Below are 26,327 nucleotides of genomic sequence, written 5' to 3'. Positions count from 1 at the left end.
GGCTTTTTCAGGGAAACCGAGGCAGGATAGGTGTTGTGATCGCGGCTTACATGCACTACAGCAACATTTCTGCCAGGTAAGAGAGCCCCGAGCCTCCCATTCTCTGAATATTGACAGCAGAGCCCCCTTCCCCCACCCACCCAAGGCCTCTCCCTCCCTTGGGGTTGGAGGATAAGGGCAGAGGAGGTGAGAGGTGCTGAGGACAGGGGGAGGAGCCCCTGGAAAGGAGAATGTCCCTGCCCTCAGCTCTGGGACAGGGGCCCCTGGACAGAGCAGGAGAGAGGAGACACCATCCCTCTGTCTGGGGCCCTGGGGAGGGGCAGCCGTGGGAGGCAGGCCCATGGATGGACACCCCGTCCAGTCAGCTTCTTGGGGCCACTTTTCTTTGCCCAACTGCCTTCTGTTTACCTGAGTGAGCAGAGAGGGAGTCACAAAGAAATACTGGATCACATCTGGGTCCAGCAGAGCCATCTGGAAGGTTTCTCATCTCTTCCCCTGCTTCTGGCCAGCAGGGGCATCTTCCCACTTAGGTGTTTTGCATCCAGAATAGGAAACAACCAATGGATGATTCCCATTCTGATTTGGATTTTCAGAGAGGCAGAGGAATTCCTCCACTCATTTAGTCATTTGACGACAGTTATGGGACCTCCACTGTGCAGGCGGCTCTAGGTGCTGGAAGTAGAGCAGTGGGCAAAGCCAGGCCACTGCCCTCATGAATGTGAAATGAGTAAACAAACACATCAGTAAGAGCAGGTGATGAGTACTTTGAAGGACGGAGACTAGAGCAAGACGGTGGGGAAAGGAGGCCTCTTGAGGAGGTGATATTTGAGCAGAATTAAGTGGCGAGAGGGGGGAAGAACTGAGTCTTATACAGTCCGTGAGGGGGTGGGGTGGGTGGTGGCAGGAGACCTTCCAGGCAGAGAAGAGGGAAGGACAAAGACCAGCAGTGGGAATTCGAGGGGCTGGCGTGTTTGGAGAGCCGAGTGAGTGAGGGGATGAAGAGTGGGAAGTGAAGCTGGGAGGAGGCAGAGCCCAGGGGCCTTGTACCCTTGATAAGGACTTTGGGGTTGATTCTGAGAGGGATGGGACCTCGTTGGAGAGTCAAGAATGGAGAAGCTTATGTGATCTGTCTCTTTAAAAAATGATCTCTTTGAGGATGGGTAGAATGCTCTATGAAGGGCTTGCAATAGGCCGGTAGTTTTATGACTTTAAGAAACCTGACCCAGCTTAATCTTTGCATAATGGTCAACATTTCCTGTGCACCTACTGTGTGCCCACATGTGCCAAGCTCTTTATAGATGTCATCTCACTCAATTGCCACAACAGCCTTCAAGGAAGGCACGGTTATCACCTCATTTGACAGGAAAGAAAAATCAAGTCCAGGAAGGTTAAGTAACCTGCTGCAAGTTGCAGGGCTACTAAGTCAGTGATGAACTTGAGATGGGCTCCCAGGCTGCCTGGCTCCAAGGCCCTTGTGCTGAGTAGTGCAGCACACAGGATGGAGAGATGCTGGGGCAGTCCTTTCCTGAAGGCATCTCAGGACAGAGTGGCCAGAGGGCTCTGCAGGGCTGGGTGGACAAGGGACTCGTGGAGGTTGACTCCTCTGACCACCTGTCTCTCCCCACAGTGCCGACCAGGCCCTGGACCGCTTTGCAATGAAGCGGTTCTACGAGGATAAGATTGTACCCATTGGCCAGCCATCCCAGAGGAGGTAGGTCTCCAGGGCTCTCGGCCCAGTGCATGTGTGTTCGAGTGCGTGTGCGTGTGTGTGCGTGCTCGCTGTACGTGGGAACTAGCCTCGTGTACCCATGGTGGGAGTGTACCAAGCATGCATGTTCAGGTGCCAGCCTGCAGGGGTGGGAGCTCAGGGACATGGGTGAAGCCGTGAGCAGCTGTGTGTGCTCACAGTGGGGCATGGCAGTTGGCTCCTGAGGTTGGTGCCAGAGAGCAGCAGGGGCAGCAGTGGGGGAGGTACAAGAAGGCAGCTTGTATAAGAAGGCAGTGCCTTTCTTGGTCCTGGCAACAGGGCTGCTTCCGTGTTTTGATGGGTCTACAGGAGGTTGATGTCACTGCCACCTGCCCTGAGGAGGTCACAGATGTTCGTGATAAGGGTCACCTTCTGCTGTGAGAGCTTTAAAATTTTACAACGGTCTCTCACCCATGTGGTCCCCAACAGCCCAGGCAGGAATCAGGACAGGGATGGATTCCTTCATTCATTTGGGAAATTTTAGGTACTCTAGTATGTTCCAAGTGCTGGAGGTATCTAGTTGGACAGGACAGAGTCTTTTGCCCTTAGTGAGCTGACATGATATTGGGAAAGATGGGCATTACACAAGTAAATAAACCTTCAAGGTCATTTCAGACAGTGGTAAGTGCTTTGATGGGGAAAAAACCAAACCAGAACACGACGGGCTAGAGAATGACAGGGGCGAACGTGAGGGGCTGATTCCAGTGTGTTGACCTTTCTGAGAAGATGACATGTGAGGTGAGGTCTGAGAAGGGAGAAGGAAACATCTAAGTAAAGGTCTGGGGTAAAGGGTCCAGGTAGAGGGAACATCAAGTATAAAGGCCAAAATGTCTCACTGACTTTTCTCTCCCTTCGGAACACTGACTGGGCAAGCAGGACCCCCTAGCTACAGATCCTGGAGCTTTTCAGCCTCTCCATGCCGGGGGTCCCCAACTCACACCCCGTCACCCCTACCTTGCCTGGCTAGAATGTGCCGGCACCACCGGGGACTGTTTCCACCATTGTAGCAGGAAGCCCAAGCAGAAGTGAATGAGTCCGCTGGCAACCAGCGCCTTACAACTGGCACAGCACAGCTGGTAGCCAGCCTCTGGGTCAGAGATCAGAAACGGAATGTCTTTATGTGCAGAAAATTCTGACTAGGCTGCCAGACACAGCAGCTGTGGATCAGTGAGAGTCTTCCCAGGGAAGAAGTCTCAGGGAGGAAAGAAGTATTATTTAAGATCCTGACTTGCTACCTGTGGCTGGTGGCCTTGGTCACGAGTCCGGCCCTTGACCTGGAAAGATAAGAGGTTCAAATAGAGGAGCACGCTGTTGCGGTGGCACAATGGGCTTGGAGAGAGAGGGCAGAGCTGCCACATTTCTGAAGCGGAAAGCCTGGAGAATGGGGATTAGTGTTACCTCTCAGGACCAGGATTGTTCAGGGATTCCACCGTGCTCAATGTGTGCTTACGTAGCATGCCATCGGTGTGTGTGTGTGTGTGTGTGTCCGTGTTTACATTATCTGTATCTGCCGTGCAGCTCGTATCTGCAACTGCATCTGCTCACGGGTGGGTAATTCTGTCTGTGCCCAAATGTGGAAGTGCAGCTGCTGGGAAAGTGGCATTCCTTGCCACTTTCCCGCCTTCTTGTCAGTGTCGCTTGCAGGGATTGGAGCAGCTGGAGGAGAGGAGGGCAGGGAGAGAGGGAGGGAGGGGCTTTGCCCGCAGCTCCCCCATTCATTGTCACCCCACCCCGGGCTCATTGTCCCCAGCACACAGACACATCCTGTTGGCACGATCAGAAGATCTGATAGGAACCCGCCATTCCAGGTTTCCGGTTTGAGCAACGGGGCTGGGGGCTGGGCAGGGGCCTGAATAGGAGCTCGTGCTGCCCATCAGATTATCTTGCCGGGAGAGTCCAAGGTGGCCCCACCCCAGCCCAGGGACAGAGGCCCACAGGCCTGGAGGTGGGCCAAGGAGCCAAAAGACGGGACGGGACCATTGTCATGGTTGTGAGCGTTCTGGTCTCACCGGCCTCAAATCAGAATGCATTCTGATTGGTCCAGCTGACCCAGCTTGGTGTCCTCTGGCCAGTCAGAAAAGGAGGACACACCAACCAAAAGGATTGGCCTCTCCTAGTAGATGCACTGGAGTGAGACTGCTTCCCTTCTCCTCCCACCTGCTCTCCTCCCACCTTTGTGTGCTCTTGCAGTGTGCCTTTGGGAGGCTGATGACCCTTTCTGGACCTAATTTTCCCTCTCTTCTAGAAGGAGTGGGGATGGCTTATTCCTTCCGTTCTTCCAACGAGATCTTTGTTAAGGGAATTGGGGCATGTTGACCCTAGAGATAGGAATACTTAGTGGAAGTTAGATATCCTCTAATATCAAATATGGTACAGAGGAATTTTGTACCCTTCAGCGTGATATAAAAAAACGAAGGACCAGAATTACTAAGCTCTTACTATTTGCTGGATTGTCACGTGGCTGGTGGGTCTTGTGGGAGCAGAACTGGGGCCTGTGGGTACAGATGCAAGGTTGGTTTGGGCTCGGTGTGAGGCTGTCAGAGCTGTCTGTTGGTTGATCACCCTGCCTTGTGCGGTAGTGAACAGCTAAATGATGCCTGTCAGGGATGTGTGGGAGGGCATTTGGTCCAGCAGGAGATTCCTGGGCCGGCAGTGAAGCAGGAAAGAGATGGCCACATTGACCACCAGGAGGCGCCAGAGAACCCCAAGTGGGAGGTTTGGCTGGATGCCGCTCCAGATGTAGTAGTACCTGTTCGCGTTCCTGGGGCTACCGGCAGCAAGGGTGGAGACCCCACCTGCCAGGAGGCCTGGGGGTTGGTGCGGGGGGGGGGGGGATGTTGGCAGGGTAACCTAGGGCAATATGCCGGGGGAAAAGAGAACAGAATGGCTCTGCTCCAGCAGAGGCCTCTCTGGCTGAAGCTGCCCTTCTCCCTGCTCCAGGTACGTGCATTATTTCAGCGGCCTGCTCTCTGGCTCCATCAAAATGAACAACAAGCCCTTGTTTCTGCACCACGTGATCATGCACGGCATCCCCAACTTTGAGTCTAAAGGAGGTACTTGCCCGAGCCCTCTAGCTTCCATTCCCCTCCTGTCTTCCATCTCTTTGTCTTAGGAGGCAGCCTTGGGGGGTAAAAATACGGGCTAGCTGCAGTCTTAGGCTTGGAGTCTCAACTGTACCACTTCCTATTTCTCTGAGCCCCAGTTGATTCATTTGCAAAATGGGTTGGATACTGGCAGTGCCTGTGGGCAGGTGACGCTGGACGGTGTAGTGTTTTTGTAAACTCAAAATGCCTTTGAAATGAAAAGTTAGCATTTCTTCCTCTTTCTTTTTCCATTTCTCCTTCCTTTTTTCCTCCTTCCCTTTCCCCCTTTCTTCCCTTTCCTCCTCCTGGCCGATCCTTCCTTCCTTCATCTCTCCTCTCCCCCTTCCTCCTCCCGCTGTTTCTGCTGTCTTGGCTAATAGCGCCCCTCCCTTACAGGGTGTCGGCCATTTCTCCGGATCTACCAGGCCATGCAACCTGTTTACACTTCTGGTATCTAGTAGGTATTCCACAGGGATGCCGGAGGTCCAAGGCTGAGGACTGGGGGCTGGGGGCCGGGGTTGGGGGGCTGCCTAGGACCTTTTCTAGGAGGACTTCTAGGGTAGGGCTGAGGGATGGGTCAGCGAGCTTTCACAATAGCCCCCTGGCAGAGGGGCAGCTGGGAGAAAGTGCACTGCCCGGCCGCCTCAGCAGCCCTCTGTCCCTCTGCCTGCCTCGCTCCCATAGCAACGTCCAGGGAGACAGCCAGACCAGCATCTGCATCACCATCGAGCCTGGGCTGCTCTTGAAGGGAGACATCTTGGTAAGTTGCCCCTCTGTCTCAAGCCCCCGCACCGCCGTTGAATTTTTCTTCCTTTTCTCTTCCTCCTCCCCTTCTGCCTCTCTGGACAAGAGCGTCCCTCCTGGTGGGCCACCAGCCTTGGGGTCGTTGGCTCTCAGGGCCCCTGCAAGGCCTTCCAACCTTGACGGTCCTTGTCCATCCCCTGCCTCAGTGTCGGATGTGCCTTCCCCCGGGCTTGCCCCTTGTTCTGGAGTATCTCCAGGGACATACATCTCTGTGTGAGCTGTTACCTCCGGGCTTCCTGCTGGTGACAAGGACTCCCTCAATTCTAACTTCACTCCTTCCTCCTGTGATTGAAATCCACTCCTACGTTGCCCATTCTGACTGGTGTACAGGAACTTCTTGGGAGGATAGCTTTGTCCCCACAGGGCAAGGCTGGCTGTCAACTCTCTGCTGTTCTGGAAGTTTCCGCAGAGAGCTCTGAGATCCTGTTTGGGGTTGGTGACCTTTTCCTCACTGGGTTTGGGGCTTAGTCGTGGAGCTGGTAAGGAGGCCCCTTGGGACTAACTTTCCACCTTCGGCCCCTGATGGGCTCTGCTGTCTTTCCCACCCAGCTGAAGTGTTACCACAAGAAGTTCCGAAGCCCAGCCCGAGACGTCATCTTCCGCGTGCAGTTCCATACCTGCGCCATCCATGACCTGGGGGTTGTCTTTGGGAAGGAGGACCTCGATGATGCCTTCAAAGGTGGGCTCGCTGAGTAGAGAGGCAGACCTAGCAAGGAATAATTAGGCCACAGGATAGGAGAGCAATAATGGAGGGGCTGTGGCAGCAGTGAAGGGTGACCGTTTTCCCACGGGAAGCGAGGTGTTCCGGGAGCTGTCTCCCTTTGCTTCTTTCCTCCATCTGTTTAAGGTTTTATCTGTATTACATTCAGGCTCAGGACGTGTCCACATCCATCCACCCATCCACTCATCCATCCATCTGTCCATGTATAAATCCACCAGCATCACTGTGTGTCTGTATGTGCCAGGCATGCGCTAGACCCTGGTGATACAAAGAGAAAGACGTCAGGCCCTACCCTCAGGGAGCTCCCAGTCTTATGGGAGAAAGGCACAAACAGACATGATACTATGAAGTGATGCTTGCAGTGATGGAGATATACACAGGCATGATGGGTGCTCCAGGGAGCCGACACCACCCCTGCTGTAACTTCCCTTCCTGCAAGCAGTGGATGGTGATCTGTGTGCAGATTGGGCTCAGGCAGAGATCAGAGCGTGGGGCTGGGGCTCTGAGGAGGAGAGGCCTGATCCCCCAGTGTGGTCTGGCTCATGCAGGAGAAGGATGTTTCTATGATGAGCTTTCCCTGTACCGGAGCCAGGAGAGCAAAAGCAGAAGATGCCGTTATAATTGCAGAAGAGAATGTAAATGTCATCAGTCTTAACAAAGAAAGTAAGAGACTAGCTGACAAAATAAACGTAGAGTTGCGGAGAGGTGGGAGAAGGGCGGGGCCCAAACTTCCTCCTCCTACATGGAGGGAATCAGGGCACCATCGGAAATGGACAGATCAAGAAATAGAGGCTTAACCATCGTATTGAAAGTTTCAGAGGTAATCAGAAGGGTGAACTAATAATGATAACAGTAGTCATAGTAATAATAATAATAAACCAGGTTTAAGAAGGGAGGTGGGAATACTATAAGTGATCCAAATTGTTCACCTTCATAGTGGTGAATCAGTGAAGATTATTTGAAACTGATATATCTAGAAATAGTGGCATAAAAACTGTGGTTATTATTTAGGGTCTTAGAGGTGACTGCTCGTAGAACAAGAAATAGAAATGCTAAGAAATGGTTACCTCAGACAGGTAAGACAGGGCTAGGTGGGTAGGAGACTTAATGGCATTGTGTGTACTACTTATTATATTATCAACCATGTATACATGTATTACTTTAAACTCTTCTAGAAGAAAACTTTTTGTGGAGTCCTCTTTTGGGAATCAGTTGCCCATTTTTGTTTTTCCTTTTCCTTCTTTCAGATGATCGATTTCCAGAATATGGCAAAGTTGAATTTGTGTTTTCCTATGGACCAGAGAAAATTCAAGGTACATGCCAAGTTAGAATCCATTGATTCATTCCCTTCCCTCCACTCTGCCCTGCCCGACCTCAGCCATTTTCCCACTGATCTGCTCTACAAATATCAAGTTACCTGTGGTTGAGAGTCAGGCCAGCAGTAAAAGATCTGGGTATCATAGTGGACCCCCAGCTAAACATGAACCAGTGACTTAATCTCTGGATAATAAAAATAAAAAAGTAGACAGAGAGGCGCTGGGTTGGATAAACTATTCTGGCCCCATTAGGTCATCATCCTATTATATTCAGAGACTGAAGGCTATGGTGGATAGAGGGAGTGGCCAAGGGGACTCTCAAAGGTGCTGGATGGACGATAAGTATTTATGAGAACTGAGGTGATTCAACCTGAAGATGAGAAGGCCAATTTAATAATAGCCTTTAAGCCGTTAGACTGGTTATATGTGGAGACCAGTTGTTCTTCATCTTATTTGGGAACAGAATAGGAAGAGGTGAAGTCAGGTTACAGCAGAGGGACTCTGGGCAGACTAAAGAAAGGACTGCTGGGTCAGGACGGTAACTCACCCAGAAGGCCTGACTTGCATCCTGGGCTTTCTCTGGATGTGTAGGAGAGATTCTGCCTCTCTCCTCAGATTTCTGCCTGAAGTGGCAAGCATCTTAAGTGGAAGGGCAGGGGGATGGCTGGGATGACCTGTGTCCTCTCAACGTCAAGGCTGTGATTTGCCTGCTGTCCGTGACCCCGTGCAGCCCTTCACAGGCCTCTCCTGCACTTCCCCCTGACTCCAGGGCCAGACTCTCTGGACTCTTGGCACTGCCCCAGGGCTCCCTGGGACACAGAAGAGAAAGAGGCAGCCACCCAGCCAGAGGGTCCCCCAGCTTTCTTCTAAAGGGTCTTTGTTGCTCAGTGCTGCTGTCCTCATTTACCCTTATGACCTGGTGTGAACCTTTTCAAGAATGCAAGAAACCAGACTCCTGGGTTCTCCATCCAACTTAAGCGAGTGGTCCTGCCTCGCCATGGTCAAGAACATGAGAAGTCCCTTAGGGAGCATCCTTAGGGAACTTGTTGGTTTCCTCTGTTTTTCCAGCTGCTGATCGGTTTTTTCTTTCTCTTCACGGTCGTCTCCGCCTTTCCCATTTTCTAAGGCATGGAACACCTGGAGAACGGGCCGAGCGTGTCCGTGGACTATAACACCTCCGACCCCCTCATCCGCTGGGATTCCTATGACAACTTCAATGGGCATCAAGATGATGGCATGGAGGGTAGGTGGGACCGGTGGCTTCCAGCCCCTCTGTGGCTGCACAGCCCCTGCTCACAGGGCCTCGGCTGTCTCGGTTTGCTATGACACCGTACTGGGTTCAGAGGGAGGGGAGGTGCAGAGGAGAGGTCCAAAGCACCTCTGAGAGCTCACAGTTCAGTGGGGGGAAGACAAAACAAAACAGGAATGAGCTGAAGAATGAAGCAAAACAGCCGTACAAGCCGTACAAGCCGAATGAGTCCCATAGGCAGTGAGTGCTCTGAGATTGGCAGGGGATGGATTCTCGAGAGCTGGAGTGGTCTGGGAGGGCTCCTTGCAGGAAGTGGCCTTGCGTGGAGCTTGAGATACCCTCCTGTGCTTAAAACACAGCGTTTGTTAGGTTTCTTTTAACCCCGTTGTTGGATTTCTCCAGGCTCCCTGCCCGAGTTCTCTGGGGTCAGAGCACTGGGAAGGTAGACACAGCATTTAGGATCCACAAGCTTTCATCAACAGCCAATGAAAATGTTTGTGAGCTGGAAGCAAACTGGTCGGCTCCAGAATTTGAAAAGAAAGCAGCAGAATTGAAATGAATATTTGTTTAATTTAGCAACGAAACCTAACATAATGTCAAATGGTCATCCACAACTCGGTTCAACTCCTGAGAGTTATATATGCGTTCTGTTGATTTATGGGGTCCATTTGAGTATGTGTGATGGGATGCAGGGCGGGGCCTCTGAGAATGAGCATGTCTGGAGCTCAGGAACTCTTGAGACGCCCTGTCTGGAGTTTGGCCACAGGCTTGTTACCCTGATTTGGTCCCAGGATCACGGAATGTGGAAGCTAGGAGGACCTCAGGACCGTTGGCCCATCCCCCATCAGTTTTCAGCCTGGGTAACTGAGACCTGCGTCCGCCCCCCGGCCCAGAAGGAGGCATCTCTTGATTTACTCCCATGGCCAGGATATGTCCTTTCAAGGACACCAGCACCCAGCCTCTGTGCTTCTCCTCCCAGCTGAAGCTTGTCCTGGGGTGGGGACCCTGGGCCATGTGGCAGAGCTGGATTAGGTGGACCAGGGACCCTCACCCTGGACTCCGCCTCCAAGGTTTTGGATTTGTTGACTCCATGCTGAAAGTCTTTTAGGCCTTTTCCTGCATAAAGATTCTCCCTCTGACCTTAGAGACACCAGAATGAGCGATGCAGTTCAGAGGGGGTGGGATGAGGGCGATGCTTAGGCTAGAATTTAGGGTTTTATGGGAGAAGTTCATGTGCAGTGTGGCAGTGGTGCAAGTTTGTCCTCTCCCTGCCTAGTTCCCGCACTTCTCCCCCACCCCTCCGGGGGCCTAGACACTCCACCGGGGCCCTCCCTACTGTGCTGAGGCTGCCCCCCCCCCCCGCCCCCGCCAAAGCGCTCCTCTTCCTGCTCCAGCCACATCCCCTTGTGCCCTGGAGCTGGGGAGAAGGCAGAGGATGAAATGCATCAGTCCTGAGGTACCGGTGGCTGCCAGCCTAATTCTTCATCGTTCTGGGGATGTTTGCATTTTTAACAAGAACACTTGGCAATTGGAAGGAATTTTCAATGTCTCTCCATCTCTCCCTGGTGTGGATTCAATGCGATGATAAATGTAAAAACATTTAGTAAACTATAAAGTGCTAGGCAAACAAAAGGTAAAACAATTAAGGGGAAAGGAGGGGCTGCGGGAAGGATGGGGCTTGGGACACAGTCAGCCGTGAGGGAAGGAAGCAGGCGGACTGATCAGGAGGCTGGGACCAGAGGCAGGGAAGGGGGAGGAAGGAAGAGGAGAGGGGGGCCCTGGGCTCCTCTCCCTCCCCCTTGCCCGCCCTCCTCTCTCCTCCGATCTGCTCTCCCAGGCAGAGGAATGGAACCAGTAGGATCTTTTGGCCAGTTAAAGGTCAGCTCGTCCCGTAGGGACAGAGGGGCTCCTGTCTGGAGGCTGAGACACTGGCCCTGCGCCCAAGGGTGGGAAGGGAAGGCAGCAGCTCACAGCCCTGCCGTCCTCTTCCCTTGCTGGCTGGCCCGGGCCCGGAGCTGGGCGGCTGGAGCGGTCACCCGGGCAGACACAGCCTGTCCCGCTGTGTACTCCCCACTGTCACTGGGCTGCATCGCCCACAGGGACAGGAGAGTCAGTGGGGTGGCCCCGGGGCAGGAGCGGTGATGTTATCCTCACCCTGCTTCTCCTGGCTGGAGCACTTCTAAAAGGCTCTAGATTCTGGGGCCCAGAGGTAAATGCATTTTCTTCTGGCTAATTCTCTGGTTCATGAGAGGGAAGCCCAAGGCCTCTGTCTGTTCCCCTAGTTGCGTGCAAGTCACTGTGCTCCAGTTTCCACACGTGCTAGCTGGGATAAGGGCCCCAACCCCCAAGACTCTGGGGTGCTCAGGAGATGGCCCACGCTGGAGCCTGGGCGGTGGTTTGGCCATTTGCTGGAGCTGCGCTCGGGCTGGGGGATGGCCTTGTGGGCTGCAATGTGGTGCCCGGGGAGGCCCTGGACCAGGAGAGGCAGGATGACCCTGAGGTGCTAGAGCGCTCGAGCACGTGTGCTTTAGAGCCCAGCTGCCTGGTCCACACTGTGGAGTCTCCCGTCTGCAGCTGTGTGCCCTTGGTCAAACGATCACGCCTTCCTGTCGTCTTCATTTCCTTACCTGCAAACGGGATGGTGACGGTACTCACGTGATTGGGTTACCGTAGCAATTTTCATGAGAGGTAGTTTGTACTGAGGTTAGGACTGTGGCCTCTGGAGCCAAACTGTCCGGGTTCAAATCCTCTGCCACGATGCCATCCTCTTGGGGCCTCCGTTGACTCTGTTGTAACGTGGGGATTTGGTGACAAATCATTTCGAGCACCTTTCGGGGAGCGGGAGCTGCAGAGGGGCTGCCCGCTGTGTTCCCTCGTGAGTCTCTGTCACGTTGGTAGTGACCACGATCTCAGGGGTCTGCTGACAGGGCTCGGGAGGAGGCCCCTTGGCCTTGGGAGCCAGCTCGGGCTTTGCCACGTGCCGGTTACGATGCCGAGAACTTGATAGCCTCCATCTCATCTAACACTTGCAGCCACGTTGTGAGGTGGGCACTGTTATTATGCCTGGATGGGGGACTGGGGCACAGAGGGGTTAAGTGACCTGCCCAAGGTAGCCTCGCTAGTAGAGAGCGGATCTGATGTGGAACCCCGGTGCTAACTGCTATAGCGTCCTCAGCTGGCCGTCGTCCCCAAGGGTCTGTCCTGGGTGTCTGGTCCTGTGGCAGTACCTGGGTCCCACTGAGCTTGGGTGAGGGTCTGCTCGCTCTGCCCCCCACTTCTCACCACTGGACAGTCCAGATCTCCCCTGCCCTGCCTCTCAGTATGGGCGGGGGGCTTATACGCGGTGAGGCACGGAGTGCAGTACCCTGTGGCAGGTACCCAGCAGGGCTGCGGTGCCGGGAACAGCTGAGGCACATCCCTGATGTCCCCCTGTCCCCGCCCCCCCCCTCCCATACACAGGAGGGGCTGCTCACGCAGGACTGCCTCTGGTGAGGGGCTGGCCTCTCAAACTACAGACAGGGTGGTGTGTTGGAGGTGAGGTGAGGCCATTTCTGGAAGCTGCCCGCCTCTGCTATTTCGGGCCCACCAGGGGCGGGTTTAGGAGGAGTGGCCTAGTCCCTCTGGAGTCCACCGGGTGACTCAGAGTGGTGGGCGGGGGCACCGAGCCCAGCTCTTGGGGCAAAGGTCATCTCTGGCCTGGGCCCCACCTCGGCTCTCCCTGAAGTGAGAGGCGGTCGGTGCTGGGGTCAGAGCTCCGTTCCTCCGGAAAGCCCTCCAGGTGACCCTGACTTTACCCTCCATGTCAGGAATTGCTCTGTGTTTAACCCCTTCCTCACTGCCTGCATCCCTACCCTCTGAACCCTCGTGCAGGTTTCCAGTTGAAGGCGTGCAGACCCGTGGCACTCAGCATGCTGTTCCTTCCCTTCAGGGCGTCCCCTGTCAATCTCAGCAGCAAAATGAAGGCAGAAAACATGTGGGAACTTCTGATCTCTGCAGGCCGGCCCCCCCAGATCACAGAGCCCATCTCACACCCTCCTGCTGTAGAGAGGAAACTGAGGCTCAAGAGGGGAAGGGACCTGTCAAAGAGGGGGACATCCCTACAAGTGGAACCCTCCTTTCATGATCTCAGCCCACCCTGTTGCAGCCCCATTACGTGATGACCATACCGCATGCAGGGAGGTCAGCGCTCTAGCCCGGGGTCAGGAGATCGGAGCAAGGCTGGCGTGTGCATTCAGGTGTCAGCTGCAAATCCCTCCCACCCCTGGCTCCTCACCTTAGATGACGGGATGCTCACTGCCCCACAGGGTGGCCCATTTCCCTGGAGGATGGGGCCAGGAAGTCGGGTCAGAAACAGAAGGAGAGTGTGCCTCTGCGTGGTGGGCCTAGGCTGCGGTGACCGTGCTGCTCAGGACCATTTGGGCTCCCCTGCACTTAAGCCAGAAGGAGGGGGAGGTGATGAAAGGTGAAGAATCCAATGAAGAACCTTCTGAGCAGAGAAGTTTCCAGGCCTTGGGGCAGGTGGCCGGGGAGCATAGGATGAGTGCCTGTCGTTTTGGGGACTCCTTACTTTGGGAACAGAACCCCGTCGTGAGCCTGATGACCAACAGACTGATGTTGTCGTCTGCTTGGGTGGCCACTGCAAAGTACCACAGACTGTTTGCCGTAAACAATAGACATTTATTTTCTCACAGCTCTGGAGGCCAGAAGTCTGAGATCAAGGTGTGGGCAGGGTTGGTTTCTCCTGAGGCCTCGCTCCTTGGCTTGTTGACGGCCGTCTCCTGTTTGTGTCTTCACATGGTCTTCCCTCTGTGTGTGTCTGCGTCCTCACCTCCTCTTCCCTTAAGGACATCAGTCATATTGGATTAGGGCCGACCCTTATGACCTAATTTTAACTTAAGCGCCTCTTTAAAGGCCCTATCTCCAAGTACAGTCACATTCTGAGGTACTGGGGGTTAGGACTTCAGCATATGAATTTTGGGAGTGGGGACACAATTCAGCCCGTAACACCCAGGAAGGAGTTTTCTGGGTTGCCTGTAGTTGGATGCCTGGAGTCTTGGTCCTGAGTGAGGAGTAAGAGAAGGTCCAGGGTGGGTGGAGAGGAGAACAGTCTGGCCCCCCACCAGCCTCCCCCTCTCTGCCTCTCTCCAGTTTGGTCTGGAGCCTGCCAGCTCAGCGCTCTGGCTGGTACCACATTTCACAGCCTCCAGAAGCCCCATTAGCTCTTTGGCCTGAGTAATGAAGCCCCGTGCCCAGATCCCAGCTCCCTGTGGGTGGGAGCAGGGCTGTGTTTTTGCCTATGCTGCACAGAGCTGTCTCCAAATTCCTCCAGAGTGTTCCAGGGCAAGCCTTCCCGGAAGCAAGCGCGAGACCAAGGGGGTGTGGGCTGCCTTCCGATTCTGAGAAGCCCACAGGTTGACCAGGCCTGAATTATCTCATTGCCCACCCACTCCCCCCCACCTTTCCCCAAGCTCCTTGGACACTGAGTTGATTAGAGTTTCTCAAGACTTAAAAGAGGACGGGGGAATAGGGGCTGAGGCTGGATAAAGCAGCAGATTGCTCAGAGCCAAAAGGAGTAATGAAGGGAGAAATGACAAGTCTGCTGGCCTGGCTGAAGATGGCAAGGGGACTAATAACCACCCCTGCAGGATGCCCGGCAGCCCTTCTTTTGTTTCTGTGGGCAGCCCCGTCAGAGCCAGGGGCTGGTGACAAGGAGGCTTGGTTTTGTGCCCAAGCCTCTCACCCTCAGGCTCTGTGAGGAGAGGAATCCCCTTCCTTGGGGGAGAGATTCCAGCTCGGTAGGACACCCACCTCCTCTTCATGTTCTTTTGTCTGAGCTGGAGAAGAGCCTCCCTGATGGTAGCCAGGAGTCCCTAGCTTGTGGTAACTTTTCATGAGCTGGGCTTGTCCAAGGATTCTGATATTTTTTTTCTTTTGAGAGAAAGGAAAGAAGAAGGGAGAGAGACACACAAACAGGCAGAGAGTGAGGAGAGAGAAACAGGTGAGAGACATGGAGAGACAGACAGACTCAGACACACACTGGCCTGGGAGGCAGGAGATTTGGGTTTGGGTGTCCTTGGTAACTCCTTTTCTTTAGATCTTTTTTATTTCCTGTAAAATGAGGAAGTTGGAGTAGCAATTCTTTCCATTTCTTTGAGCTCATTACTCCTTTTTGTGACTTGTGAGGAGCTAAGATGGACTTAGCTTCCCTCTCTTGAGCTTGTAGTGGGAAGCAGCATTGCTCAGTGGCTGTATCAGTCAGGAGGGTCTTGGTTATGCTGCATAACAAACAGCCCCAAATTCTCAGTGGCTTAACCAACAAAAGTGTATTGCTTGCCCACGCTGCCTGTCCAGTGTGGATTGACAGGGGTCTTTGTTCATCTTACTTCCTCCAGGCTGATGGTGGCTTCATGGCATAGGTGCATCCATCACTGCTGCTGAAGTAGGCAGAGGACACTGTGACCTGCACGCTGCTTCTGTCTGGACATGACACACTTTCCTTCTGCTCACATTTCATTGGCCCAAACATGTCACACATCCATGCTTAGTTTCAAAGGGGGCAGGGAATTTGTGTGTGGAACAAAGTAGAAGTATCGTTGAACAGACTGATGTCTACTCTAGGGATTAAGACTGTGGAATTGAGGATCGGAAGATCGGTTCCAAGCTCTGTGGTTCATAATTGTGTTCCTTGGTCAGGTCACTTTGCCTCTCTGATGCCTCATCTGTAACATCGGTACAATAATAGTACTTTCCTTCCAGGGTTGTTGTCAAGGCTCAATGAGGTAACGTATGTGCAGTGTGAAAAGTAAGTGCCTGGTGTGTACTATGCTGGCAATAATTTGTGTCTATTATTATTATTATTGAAGTGCTGGAGGAAAGAAGATAGAGGTGTGATTTTGAATGTATACAAGCCCTCTCTTCTTAAGAAAAAACCCATATTCCCCTGGTCCCTCTACTCTCTGGGAACTGTCTGTAGCTGGTTCTGTTCTGGGAGCCCCACTCTTGGAAGTCAAGAGACTTGCCTCTGACACCAACTTGCTGTGTGACTTTGGAAAAGTTACTTTCCCTCTCTGGCTCTCAGTTTCCCTTATCAGTGAATTGAGGGGGGTTGATATGCAAGGAGACTTCCAGCTCTACAACTCTAATGATGACAGTGATGATGACAAAGGTAATGACTGGATGATAGCTAGCCTTGTGTTCTTACCCTGTGTATGTTCGCTTGGTTACTCCTCCCCAAATGCCTATAGGTGGCTGCTGTTTTGTAACCATTAGGCTGACCAAGCAGAACTTGTTAGGATGTGGTTTTAAAGCTTCCCCTGCGCCCGAATGCCATTAGGGTGAGTCCCGTGCCTTTTCTAGCCACACTCAGGTAATGGTATACAAGAGCCTCTGGGCAGTAATAACGACGCCCAGAGTGAACTTGGTGAACTTGGTGCTTCACCCAGAATTAGTTCTTCCGCCTTGTCTGCCCCTACCTTGCTTCAGCTGTGGATGGGAGGGGGTGGGGGTCGTTTCTGTAGGTTTTCTCTCTGTCTCCCTGACTGATGGGAAGAGAGGAAGGAGAGAAGGGATGGGAACATTTTGACTTGCCTGCACCCCTGTTAAGTGGAGACACAGGCACGGATGGTATGGCCTCTGAGCTCTTTGACGGTGGAAGCTTCCGGGTGACTGTTTCCTCCTGCAGCACTTCCGTGGATGTTTTGGAGCCCCTCCCCCCTTGAACTCCCCAAGAGTCTCTTCTCACCGTTTCCTTCGGGTGGGTGACTGCAGATCTGTCAGAGGCTCACCCTTTCCTCGGCCGAGCATCCCTCGCTCCCTCCACCTCCTCCTGTGGAGGTGTTTCAGCCCTCCAGGTGGCCCTCTAGGACAGGATGTGAGGCAGCCCCGGGCTGGATCTCTCCCCTTGGCCCGCAGGAGCCCTAAGGCGCCCTTGGGCTCAGCAAAGCTTGGGACTGAGGTGGCCAGCGCAGCCGCTGTCTCTGTTCCCTGGCTGGCCTCTCACCGTGTGGACTTCCAGGCCTGAGCTAGGCCCGTCTCTCACGTTTTCCAGCCCCAGCGGACCCGAGCTGAGCTGAGTAGACTCACCGAGGTGAGGGGAAAGCCCCTCCCTGGCAGGTGGTACTTGCAGCAAAACAACACTCTTCTCTCCAAGATTCCTCTTAGAATCACTCACTTTCTCATCCTTTCACTCCCTTGACATGGATGTGTGTGGGGGGCAGTTTAGAGCCACAGAACAGTTTTCAACCATCACTGTCTTAAAAATTTTTTTTAATAGCTAATATTATATATTCCCAATATAATATAATGAAGTGATATTACATTGATATAATTTAATATCATAACTTCGCCTATTTAAAGAGTAGAATGCAGTAGGTTTTCGTATATTTAGGGTGGTACAACCCGCACCATAATCTAATTTTAGAACATTATCACCCCCCTCGAAGAAACTTCATACTCATTAGCAGTCGCTCCCCACATCTGTACCCACCCCCAGCCCTAGTCCACTTTCTATCTCTATAGATTTGTCTGTTCTGCATATTTCATGTGAACAGAATTGTGGCCTTTCGTGGCCTTCTTTCACTCATGATGTTTTCAGGGTTCATCCAGTTTGCAGTGTGTATAGTTCATTTTGATTTGCTTTGTAATATTCCACTGTATGGCCATATACCACATCTTGTTTATACACACATCAGTGGATGAATATTTGCAGTTTCCACTTTTTGGCTATTATGAAGAATGCCGCTATGGGCATTCATGTATAAGTTTTTGCGTGGACTTACGTTTTCATTTCTCTTGGGTAGATACCTAGGAGTGGAATTGCTGGGTCATATAGTAACTCAATATTTAATCATTTGAGGAGCTGTCAGACTGTTTTCCAAAGTGACTGCACCATCTTACATTCCTCCCAGCCAGTGTATGAGGATTACAGTATCTCCACATCCTCACCAACACTTGTAGTTTTCTGTCTTTGGGATTCTAGCCATCCTGGTGGGTATAAAGTGGTATTTTATTATGGCTTTGATTTGCATTTCCCTAGTAATTAATGATGTTGAACATCTTTGTTAATTGGCTATCTTCTTTAAAGGAACATCTATTCACAACCTTTGCACATACTTAAAGTTAGATTTTTGTCTTTTTGTTATTAAGTTATAAGAGTTTTTTATATATTCTGGAAATATGTCCCTTATTAGATATATGATTTGCAAATATTGTCTCCTATCCAGTGGGTTGACTTTTCACTGTCTTGATGTCAGTCATCCCTTTTTACAAGCACTGCCTTACTTTTGGAACATGGCATTCATTTTCCTGGGGCCTCTGTCACAACTGAGACCCAAATAGTTCCACATACACCTGGTTGTGAGTGTTCCCATTTTACAGGAGAGAAAACTGCGGCAATCACAGAGAGCTTAGGGACCTTGTTCAGATAATACCCTTAGTAAATGGTGAAGGCAGGATTTGGACGGGAATGGGTGGGAGTCTGGAGTCGGTCAGGGATACTGCTTCCTATCGTTCTGTGACCTTGATCTGAAAGATGATACATCTATAGCCTGAAATGCTTTAGGCTGCTTCATCTGATCTCTTTCCAGCCCTGGAACTGGTGCCTCGACTGGTCTGGAACACCTGCCCCATTACACAGAGAGGGAGGCCAGGTTCCAGGTCCCTGGATGTCAGGACGGCACCAAAGCTCACGAGTTCTGCCTCCGGGCTGCCTCAGCCACCTGCGCGGCCCCGTTTCCCTTCATCTCCCAGGGCGAGGCAGGGTGGGGAAGGGTAGCAGAAGGCGGCCCCTTTGGAGGCGGTCACTGGGGACAACAGCCCTGTGCCCACCCTGGAAGAACACCTGAGCACCACGGTGAATGTTTACCCTTGACGTACTTTCACAGAGTGTGACATTGTTGTCTTCTGAACTTTTGGGTAAGATGTGGAGGAACCAGTAAAAAATGGGAGAGCAAGATTGCAGGTGGTCCCAAATTATTCAGGAAAAGCGTCCAAGGATCCCGAGTGATACATCTGCCCCTTGAGCAGAGGGTTTTAGGGGTGATTTTCTAAGCACAGGTGCTAACAGCCTGATTTTTTTTTTTTTTTTTTTTTGGTCATGCTGCACGGCTTATGGGATCTCAGTTCCCTGACCAGGGATTGAACCCAGGCCACAGCAGTGAAAGCGCCGAATCCTAACCGCTAGACCACCGGAGAACTCCCCCCGAGAGGCTGATTTTTGTTGGGAAGTCCTACTGGCTGCTGGAGGGGGCGGCCCTTCCGCTCTGGTCAGGGTCGGGGGGGGGGCGGTAAGGGCAGGGAGGGAGAAATTCAAAGCTGTTACTGAAAGCTTCAGCTTCTGTCCCTGTTCTATCACATCCTATAGTCCAAAGAGCTGGAGCTTAGACTGCAGCAGGAGGGGTTTGAACCAGCCACCTGGAAAAACTTCCCGACTGTGAAAGGGTAGATCAACTGTGGCAGGGAGGCTGGGCCCTTGTCCTCTTGGCCCGCTTGGGCAGAGATGTCGAGAAATAAGGGAAATGGGTCTCAGTGTGGAGTGGTGTACATAGAGACAGTGGCACAGGCAGGGTTGGGATGACTTCTTGAGGAGGATCTGGGTTTCTACTTTCCCAAGAGGGAGTCCTCTCCTGACCTGCTGGAACAATCAGAGTGCCGAGAATTTAAAGGTAGTGTCGGTCTGACCTTGTGGATAAAGACCACGACTCCACTGACCCAGCATCTGCCGGCCACCTGCTTAGCGCTGTTCCTGGTGGGGTGGGGTGGGGCTTGTGCCGATGCCCTTGGACCCTTAGCTGGCCCTGCTCTGGGAGGCAGCTGGCAGGCTTGAAGAGCAGTGTCTGCCCGTGGAACATTCAGTAAACCAATACCCTCCTGACTGAATGTGCCTTTGGTCCTCCGTAATCTCTGCCATCAGGTGGAGGTTGGAAGGCCGGAGCCACACTCGGAGCAGACGCAGAGCTCTTGGCCAGGGGCCTGAGCGGCACGTCTGCCCTCTTGCTGTGCTCAAATATCAAGCTCCAGGCCGGGGAAGAGGAGAACGTGCAGTCTTTCCCCCTCAACCACCCTCCCTGCTTCCGCTCCTGCCAGACGTGCAGACAAGTGCAAGTTAGCTGGGCTCGGCGAGACCCCAAGATACGGACTCTCACCACGTCCAAGAAAAGAAATACAAGCTTCCATTGATCAAATATTTTTGGGGACCCAACTAAAGCTGCTTTTCACCCATCATTCCCTGGCTCCCTCCCCTCCTTCTTCCTTCCCTCCCTTCCTTTTCTCTCTCCTTTCTTTCCCAAATGCTTATAGATCACCTACTAGATGGTGGGCCCTAGGCTAGCCCTGGTGCTATAGAAAGTCCTGCAGACAAGGGCAGGGAGGGGGTGCGTCCAGATCAGACAAGTGCACCGTCCACCGCGACCCACAGCCAAATGGAGAAGAATCGTGGCCAAGAGCCAGGCTTCTCAGGAGAGAAGAAGCTTCTGGGATGGTGGTGATCAGAGGTGGATGACTTTGCAGAGGGGCTGCATGTGTCCTGGGCCTGGGAGGGTAGATGGCAGTGAAAACAGAATTGCTTTTCAGATCTAGAAGTGGCATAACAACATTGCTTGAAGTCTAGAAAGTAGAGGGAAAGAAAGCAGTCAAATCACTCTGGCCTCCTTCTCACCACTGCCCCCCGTCCCATGGTGGGCTGGGTAGGATGTCAGTGGAAAGCAGGAGCTGGTGAAGATGGGAATGTTGGAGAAGGCGGAGGGAGGGTGAGGGGAGCCCCAAGGGAACCATATTTACGGGGTCCAGGAGGGGAGGACAAACCAGGAGATTAAGAGGAAAGACAGCACACAAAATCCTGCAGTGGATGGGTCCCTGGAGCCCAGATCTGTTGCCCGGTGGATGTGACTGAGTGATGGGTACTAAGAGAGAATGGAGCTGGTGAGAGTTGTCTTTCTGGATTCTTCTGGATTATTCCTTGTTGGACCTATTCAGGCCCTGGGTGCTCCTCCCTGCCTTTGGAGGCTGTGCCTGGCCCTCCTTCTCCTCGCCCAGGCCAGCTGGCCTGGAGCTGGCTCGTAGGCGCTAGCTGAGGCCGCTTTGCTTCTTGGCAAAGTTTAACTCCTTCACTAATGGTGCTGGCCTTCGGGCCCATCTCTCCACCAGCCTTTGAGAGGCAGCGCCCCCCCTGGAGCTTGTCTGTGTCTTGCCCATTCCTTCTGCCTACTAGCTGGTGCGCTTCTCTTCAGGCGACAGAGCCCGTCCCTTTTGGTCCACTCTCCCAGGCCCTGCTTTCTGTCCAATGGGGACCATTTATGGGAAAAGGTTTCAGTGGGTCTGGGATCTGGAGGATGATCCGTCCTCTCTCCTTTCATGGTTCCCCTCCCTCTACTTCCCCAGCTGCTCATGGGTGATTCATCCCCGTACATCTCTTTCTTCTCTATGCTCCTCCCCCTGCCAAGAGACCTTCTGAAATCCTGACAAAGTCGCTGAGCTCACATACCTTCAGTAATAGGCAGCCTCCACTGAGGTTGAGAAGGACAGTATCTTAGAGTGGCCTGAGAAGAGACAAAAGCCACATCCTTGGGAGGCAGTAGAGGCACCATAGTGGTTGAAAGCCTGGGCTCGGGACTCAGGCTGCCTGGGGTCAAGCCCAGCTCTGCCTCCTGCCCGCTGTTGACCCTGGGCAAATCATTTAGCCTTTCTGAGCCTTAGTGTTCTCCCCAGTAAAATGGGGACAAAGATATACCTCTCCTATAGGCTGAGAATGAAGTGAGATAACGGATGGGTGCCTAGCTCTGTGCCTATTCCCTAGTAAGCCATCAGTTGATGTTAGTTGTTACTGATACCACCACCTGACCTTGGGTGGTACTTTATGCAGTGCTTCCCTGAGTGCCAGTTTCGACCATCCCCGTTGTTGCACTGGACTTTGAACCCTGGCCTCTGGCTGCAGGTCTGTATTCTTCCTACTGAACCTTTCCCCTGGCATCACGCAAATGCCAGGCTCCATTCCTGTGTGAGCCGCTCCCTCTGCTCAGGGGTTGGGCCGTTTGCAGAGGTCCCTCAGACAGTTGGGGGCAGAGCAGGCCTAGCTCCGAGGGTCTTTCCAGGGTCCTAATCTCCACGGCACTGTTCATCAGTGATGGCCAGGCTGTGGGCCATGGTGATTGCTGGAGCGGCCATAAAGCTGCTTCTTTCTCCTCCATTTGAGAAAACATATCAGGATGCAAGAGAGTGAAAATGATGTGATTATAGGTGTAACCTTGAATCCACTGTATTGAAGAAGAAGAAAAAAAGAAAAAGCCAAATCATTTGTGTTCTTTGGTATGTGGACTGTCTGCATTAACATTCATTTATTCAGTCAACAAATATTTATTGAGTATCTACTGTGTGTCACTATTTAGTTGCTGAGGATACAGTAGTGAACAAAACAAAGATCCTTGCCCTTGTCATGATTGTATTCTAGTGGGAGAAGACAGACAATAAAACGTTTTTTAAAAAGACATTATGAGTACATCTGACCCGCGAATAACACAGATCTGAACTGTGTAGGCCCACTTATACACAGTTTTTTTTCAATAAATACCTGTATTTTTATTTATGGATCTTTGTGGGGGAAAGTTTGTGTTCAGTTAGAGATCACAATATGTGGAATCAAAAGAACTAGGGTTTGAGTCCTGATTCTATCCAAACTATTTCAGCTTCCTGCCCTTGGGTGAGTCATTTCTCAACTCTTTTGTTTTGGGGGCAGAGAAAGCAGTATGTGGATTTTTCAGTGTGAGGATGTGGGTGGTGAGTGGGTAGGGGCGGGTGGGTCAGTGCCCCTAACCCTGGCATTGTTCAAGGGTCAGCTGTAAGTGAGAGAGCATCTTAGAAGGTGATAAATACTCTGGGAAAAAAATATTACAGAGTAAGGGTGATTGGGAGTTGTTGGTGATGGGCGTCGAGCAGTGAGTTGAAATTTTTTAAAAAGCTGGTCAGGACTTCCCTGGTGGCGCAGTGGTTAAGAATCCACCTGCCAATGCAGGGGACATGGGTTCAAGTCCTGGTCCGGGAAGATCCCACATGCTGTGGAGCAACTAAGCCTGTGTGCCACAACTACTGAGCCTGCGCTCTAGAGCCCATGTGCCACAACTGCTGAAGCCCGTGTGCCACAACTACTGAAGCCCATGTGCCTAGAGCCCATACTCTGCAACAAGAGAAGCCACCGCAGTGAGAAGGCTGTGCACCACAATGAAGAGTAGCCCCCGCTTGCTGCAACTAGAGAAAGCCTGTGAGCAGCAATGAAGACCCAACAGCCGAAAAACAAAAAAATGCTGGTCAGCCTAAGCTTCACTGAGGCGGGGGCATATGAACAAAGAATTGAAGGAAGTGAGGGAGTCAGCCAAGCAAATCGCTGAGGAAGAGCATTCCAGGCAGGGGGAATAGCAAGTGCAAAGGTCCTGAGGCAGGAGCCCACCTAAGATGTTTGAGAAGCAGCAAAGGGGCCAATGTGACTGCAGTGAAGGTTGTAATAGGAGATGAGGTTAGAGGTAATGGGGACCAGATTATTTAGGGTCCGGTAACCACCATAAGGATCTGGCTTGTACCTGAGCAGTTTCATCTAATGACAAAGCATGGAGATCTTTTCATAATAACAAATAATAACAAAGAGCCTTCTCACTTTTTTCAAATAATTTTCAAATAATTTTTTCAAATAATAATTTTCAAACAAATAATAACAGAGCCTTCTCATTTTTTTCACCTGCATGACATTCCACTGTACAAAGGTTCTGTGTTTTATTTAACTAGCATTTTATTTAACTGTATTTAAGTAACATGGACATTTAGGTTGTTTCTAATCTTTTGCTGTTTTCAAAAATTCTGCAATGAGTAACGTTTTTATTTGTGCGTAACACCATTTCATTTGTGCAAGTCTGTCTGTAGGACAAATTTCTAGAAGTGGAATTGCTGGATGGAAGAAATATGCATATATAATTTTTTTTTTTTTTTTTTTTTTTGCGGTACGCGGGCCTCTCGCTGTTGTAGCCTCTCCCGTTGCGGAGCACAGGCTCCAGACTCACAGGCCCAGCAGCCATGGCTCACGGGCCCAGCCGCTCCACGGCATGTGGGATCTTCCCGGACCGGGGCACGAACCCGCGTCCCCTGCATCGGCAGGCGGACTCTCAACCACTGCGCCACCAGGGAAGCCCATATAATTTTGATAGCATCATACTGGCCTCCATAAGGGTTGTATTAATTGGCACTCCCAATCAGCAATTTGATTAGGCACTAGGAGGAAAATCTATATCTCCCTTCTCTATACACCCTCCACGTGTGAGGTTCTGTTAGGTGCCCATTATTTCCTTTCCTCCTCATGACCCTCCTGTGAGCTGAGTACTCTTGTTCCTATTTCACAGATGAGGAAACAGGCACAGAGAGGTTAAGTAACCTCCCGGTGTTTACACAGCCAGGAAGACATAGAGCTGGGATTCTGATGCCCACCATTCCTCACCATGGCTTCACGAGGGCAGGAGTTTGAGGCACCCTGCCTCCTGTCCCTCTGCTCCCTCTGCCCCACGCAAGTGGGCATGTGGACCTAACACTGCTGTGCCTGCATTTCGGAGACCCTTGCAGGCCAGTGGAAGGGTGGGAAGAGGCCAACCCGAGGGACCTGGAATCACACTGGGTGAGCTGGCCAACCCTGGCCTCCCCTTCTGTCCCTCCCATTGTCAGCCCCGGGGTGAGACCTGGGAGGCTGCGATCTGGCTAATTCTGCTCCAGGTGGGGAGCTCCCCACCGCGCCTGCTGGGTCAGCTTGCTCCAGGGATTGGGTTTCAGCATTTCACTGATGAAAATAAATCAGCCTCTTTATTGCCCTGCATGGCCCTCGGAACCTCTGCAGCCTGGCGTGTATTTCCCGACTTTCTGTAAGTCACTGTTTCTGTTCTAGCCCCCAGGGGCTCTCTGTCTGCTGCAGAAATAGCCTTGGACGAGTTTGGAGCCTGGAGCCACCCAGGCAAGACCAAGCAGAAGAGGAGCATCAGGTCCACAGAGAAAATGCCAGGTTGAGCATCTTCTCTGTGTTAGATCCTTGAGCATCTAGAGTTGGCCAGGTGTTCAGAGACCATCTATCTGGTTGTACTCTCCCATTGCACAGAGGAGTAAACTGAGGCCTGTCCACAATCACTCCTTAGTACTCTGGCCCTTTGACCGCCCCCCACCCCCAGTCTACTGCTGTTGCTGCCAGACAACACTTTCTCTAGGTCTGTGTACTGTGCAGTGGCCAGTTAGGGATTGGAGAGCGGAGTTGGAGAGAGTAAGTTTTAGCTGCGGCAGGCGGGGTGGGGGTCTGACTTCCAGGAAAGCTGTCTTGCTTTTGAGGCACATGAGATAGGGGAGCTGGTGGCAGGACTGGATTTTCTTGAGGTTGAGGAGAATCCTCCACCCCACACACCTGTCCAGATAGGGTGAGGGACCATGGTGCATGAACATGAAAGAACAGGCAGTGTCTAGAGGGTTCTGACAAAGCCCCAGCAGGTTCTGCATGCAAAGGGGCCTTGGGAGCCTTGCCAAACTCCCCCTTCTCCTGCCCTTCTTTTTTTTCTGCTCAAGCATTATTTGCACCTGCGAGACTCTCCTGCAGGGACATGGGGCATCCTGCCTCAGATGGCAGGCCAGCTGGACTGCCCTCCCACCCTCCAGGGCCAGGGCCTGGTCCAGCCCCAGCCGGCTTATCCAGGCTGCCGGTGGGGCCCCCTGGTTCTGGAAAGCAGTGCAGAGCTGTCAGTGGTTGGGAGCCAGGAGCTGCTGGCGGCCTTTCTCATCCTTTCTCATCGCGGACCATGTCTTTACATCCTTGCAGCTAGTCAATGCCCCGGTGCTCATTGGAGACTTTCGCCTGGTGGTGCTTCGATTGCTTAAAAAACTGTTAGCAGCAAAGTGTTCTTCAGTGTTTGTTCTCCTTCTCCAGGGGCAGGGAGATCAGATTTTGATATGAAAGCTCAAAGCTTCTCAGATCTTTCCTGCTTCCTTTCTGCCTCTCCGTCCCGCTTTTTCTGCACACTGCTTAACAGCCTTCAAGGGCCAGGCAGGCACTCTTCACAAGGCTAGAAAGAGGCCTGGGCTGGTTCCCTGTCTCCTGTCTCCTGTCCAGGCCTGTGCCCCATGGTGCTGTAGCCCCTGCGGATCAAGAGGGTCACTCCCAGCTTGTCCCCCTGCAGCAGCGCCTTCCGGCTTCTTGCCCGCACCTGCTTGTGTGTGAGCTTGCACACGAGTGCCGGGAGACCCCCACGGGGATGCCTACCCGAGCCTCGTTATACTCATGCACACGAGGGACCCGTCTGGGAAAGGAAGCAGAGACCACCCAGATCCCACACCCACCCCCATCCCCACACCCACTCAAAACAGAACCACAGAGAGCCCTCTGCAAACACCCAGCACTCGTGCACAG

The 26,327-nt window shown here is 52.5% G+C and overlaps 1 protein-coding gene across 10 annotated transcripts in view; it reads left to right on the top strand.

Moving 5' to 3' along the window:
- The window catches only part of TNS1 (tensin 1), a 230,782-nt gene that overhangs the window by 140,624 nt on the left and 63,831 nt on the right, over nucleotides 1-26,327 (top strand). For all 10 annotated transcript variants that reach the window (XM_079924151.1, XM_079924152.1, XM_079924144.1 and 7 more), the window contains 8 exons: nucleotides 12-76; nucleotides 1,628-1,711; nucleotides 4,688-4,800; nucleotides 5,227-5,287; nucleotides 5,515-5,590; nucleotides 6,184-6,313; nucleotides 7,603-7,668; nucleotides 8,798-8,914. In XM_079924151.1, coding sequence (XP_079780277.1) covers nucleotides 12-76; nucleotides 1,628-1,711; nucleotides 4,688-4,800; nucleotides 5,227-5,287; nucleotides 5,515-5,590; nucleotides 6,184-6,313; nucleotides 7,603-7,668; nucleotides 8,798-8,914 — 712 coding nt within the window. The remainder of the gene's footprint in view (nucleotides 1-11; nucleotides 77-1,627; nucleotides 1,712-4,687; nucleotides 4,801-5,226; nucleotides 5,288-5,514; nucleotides 5,591-6,183; nucleotides 6,314-7,602; nucleotides 7,669-8,797; nucleotides 8,915-26,327) is intronic.

The sequence above is a fragment of the Stenella coeruleoalba genome (genome assembly GCF_951394435.1).
Source record: "Stenella coeruleoalba genome assembly, chromosome: 6".
NCBI classification, from domain to species: Eukaryota; Metazoa; Chordata; class Mammalia; order Artiodactyla; family Delphinidae; genus Stenella; species Stenella coeruleoalba.
This window is presented reverse-complemented; position numbering and strand designations above follow the sequence as displayed.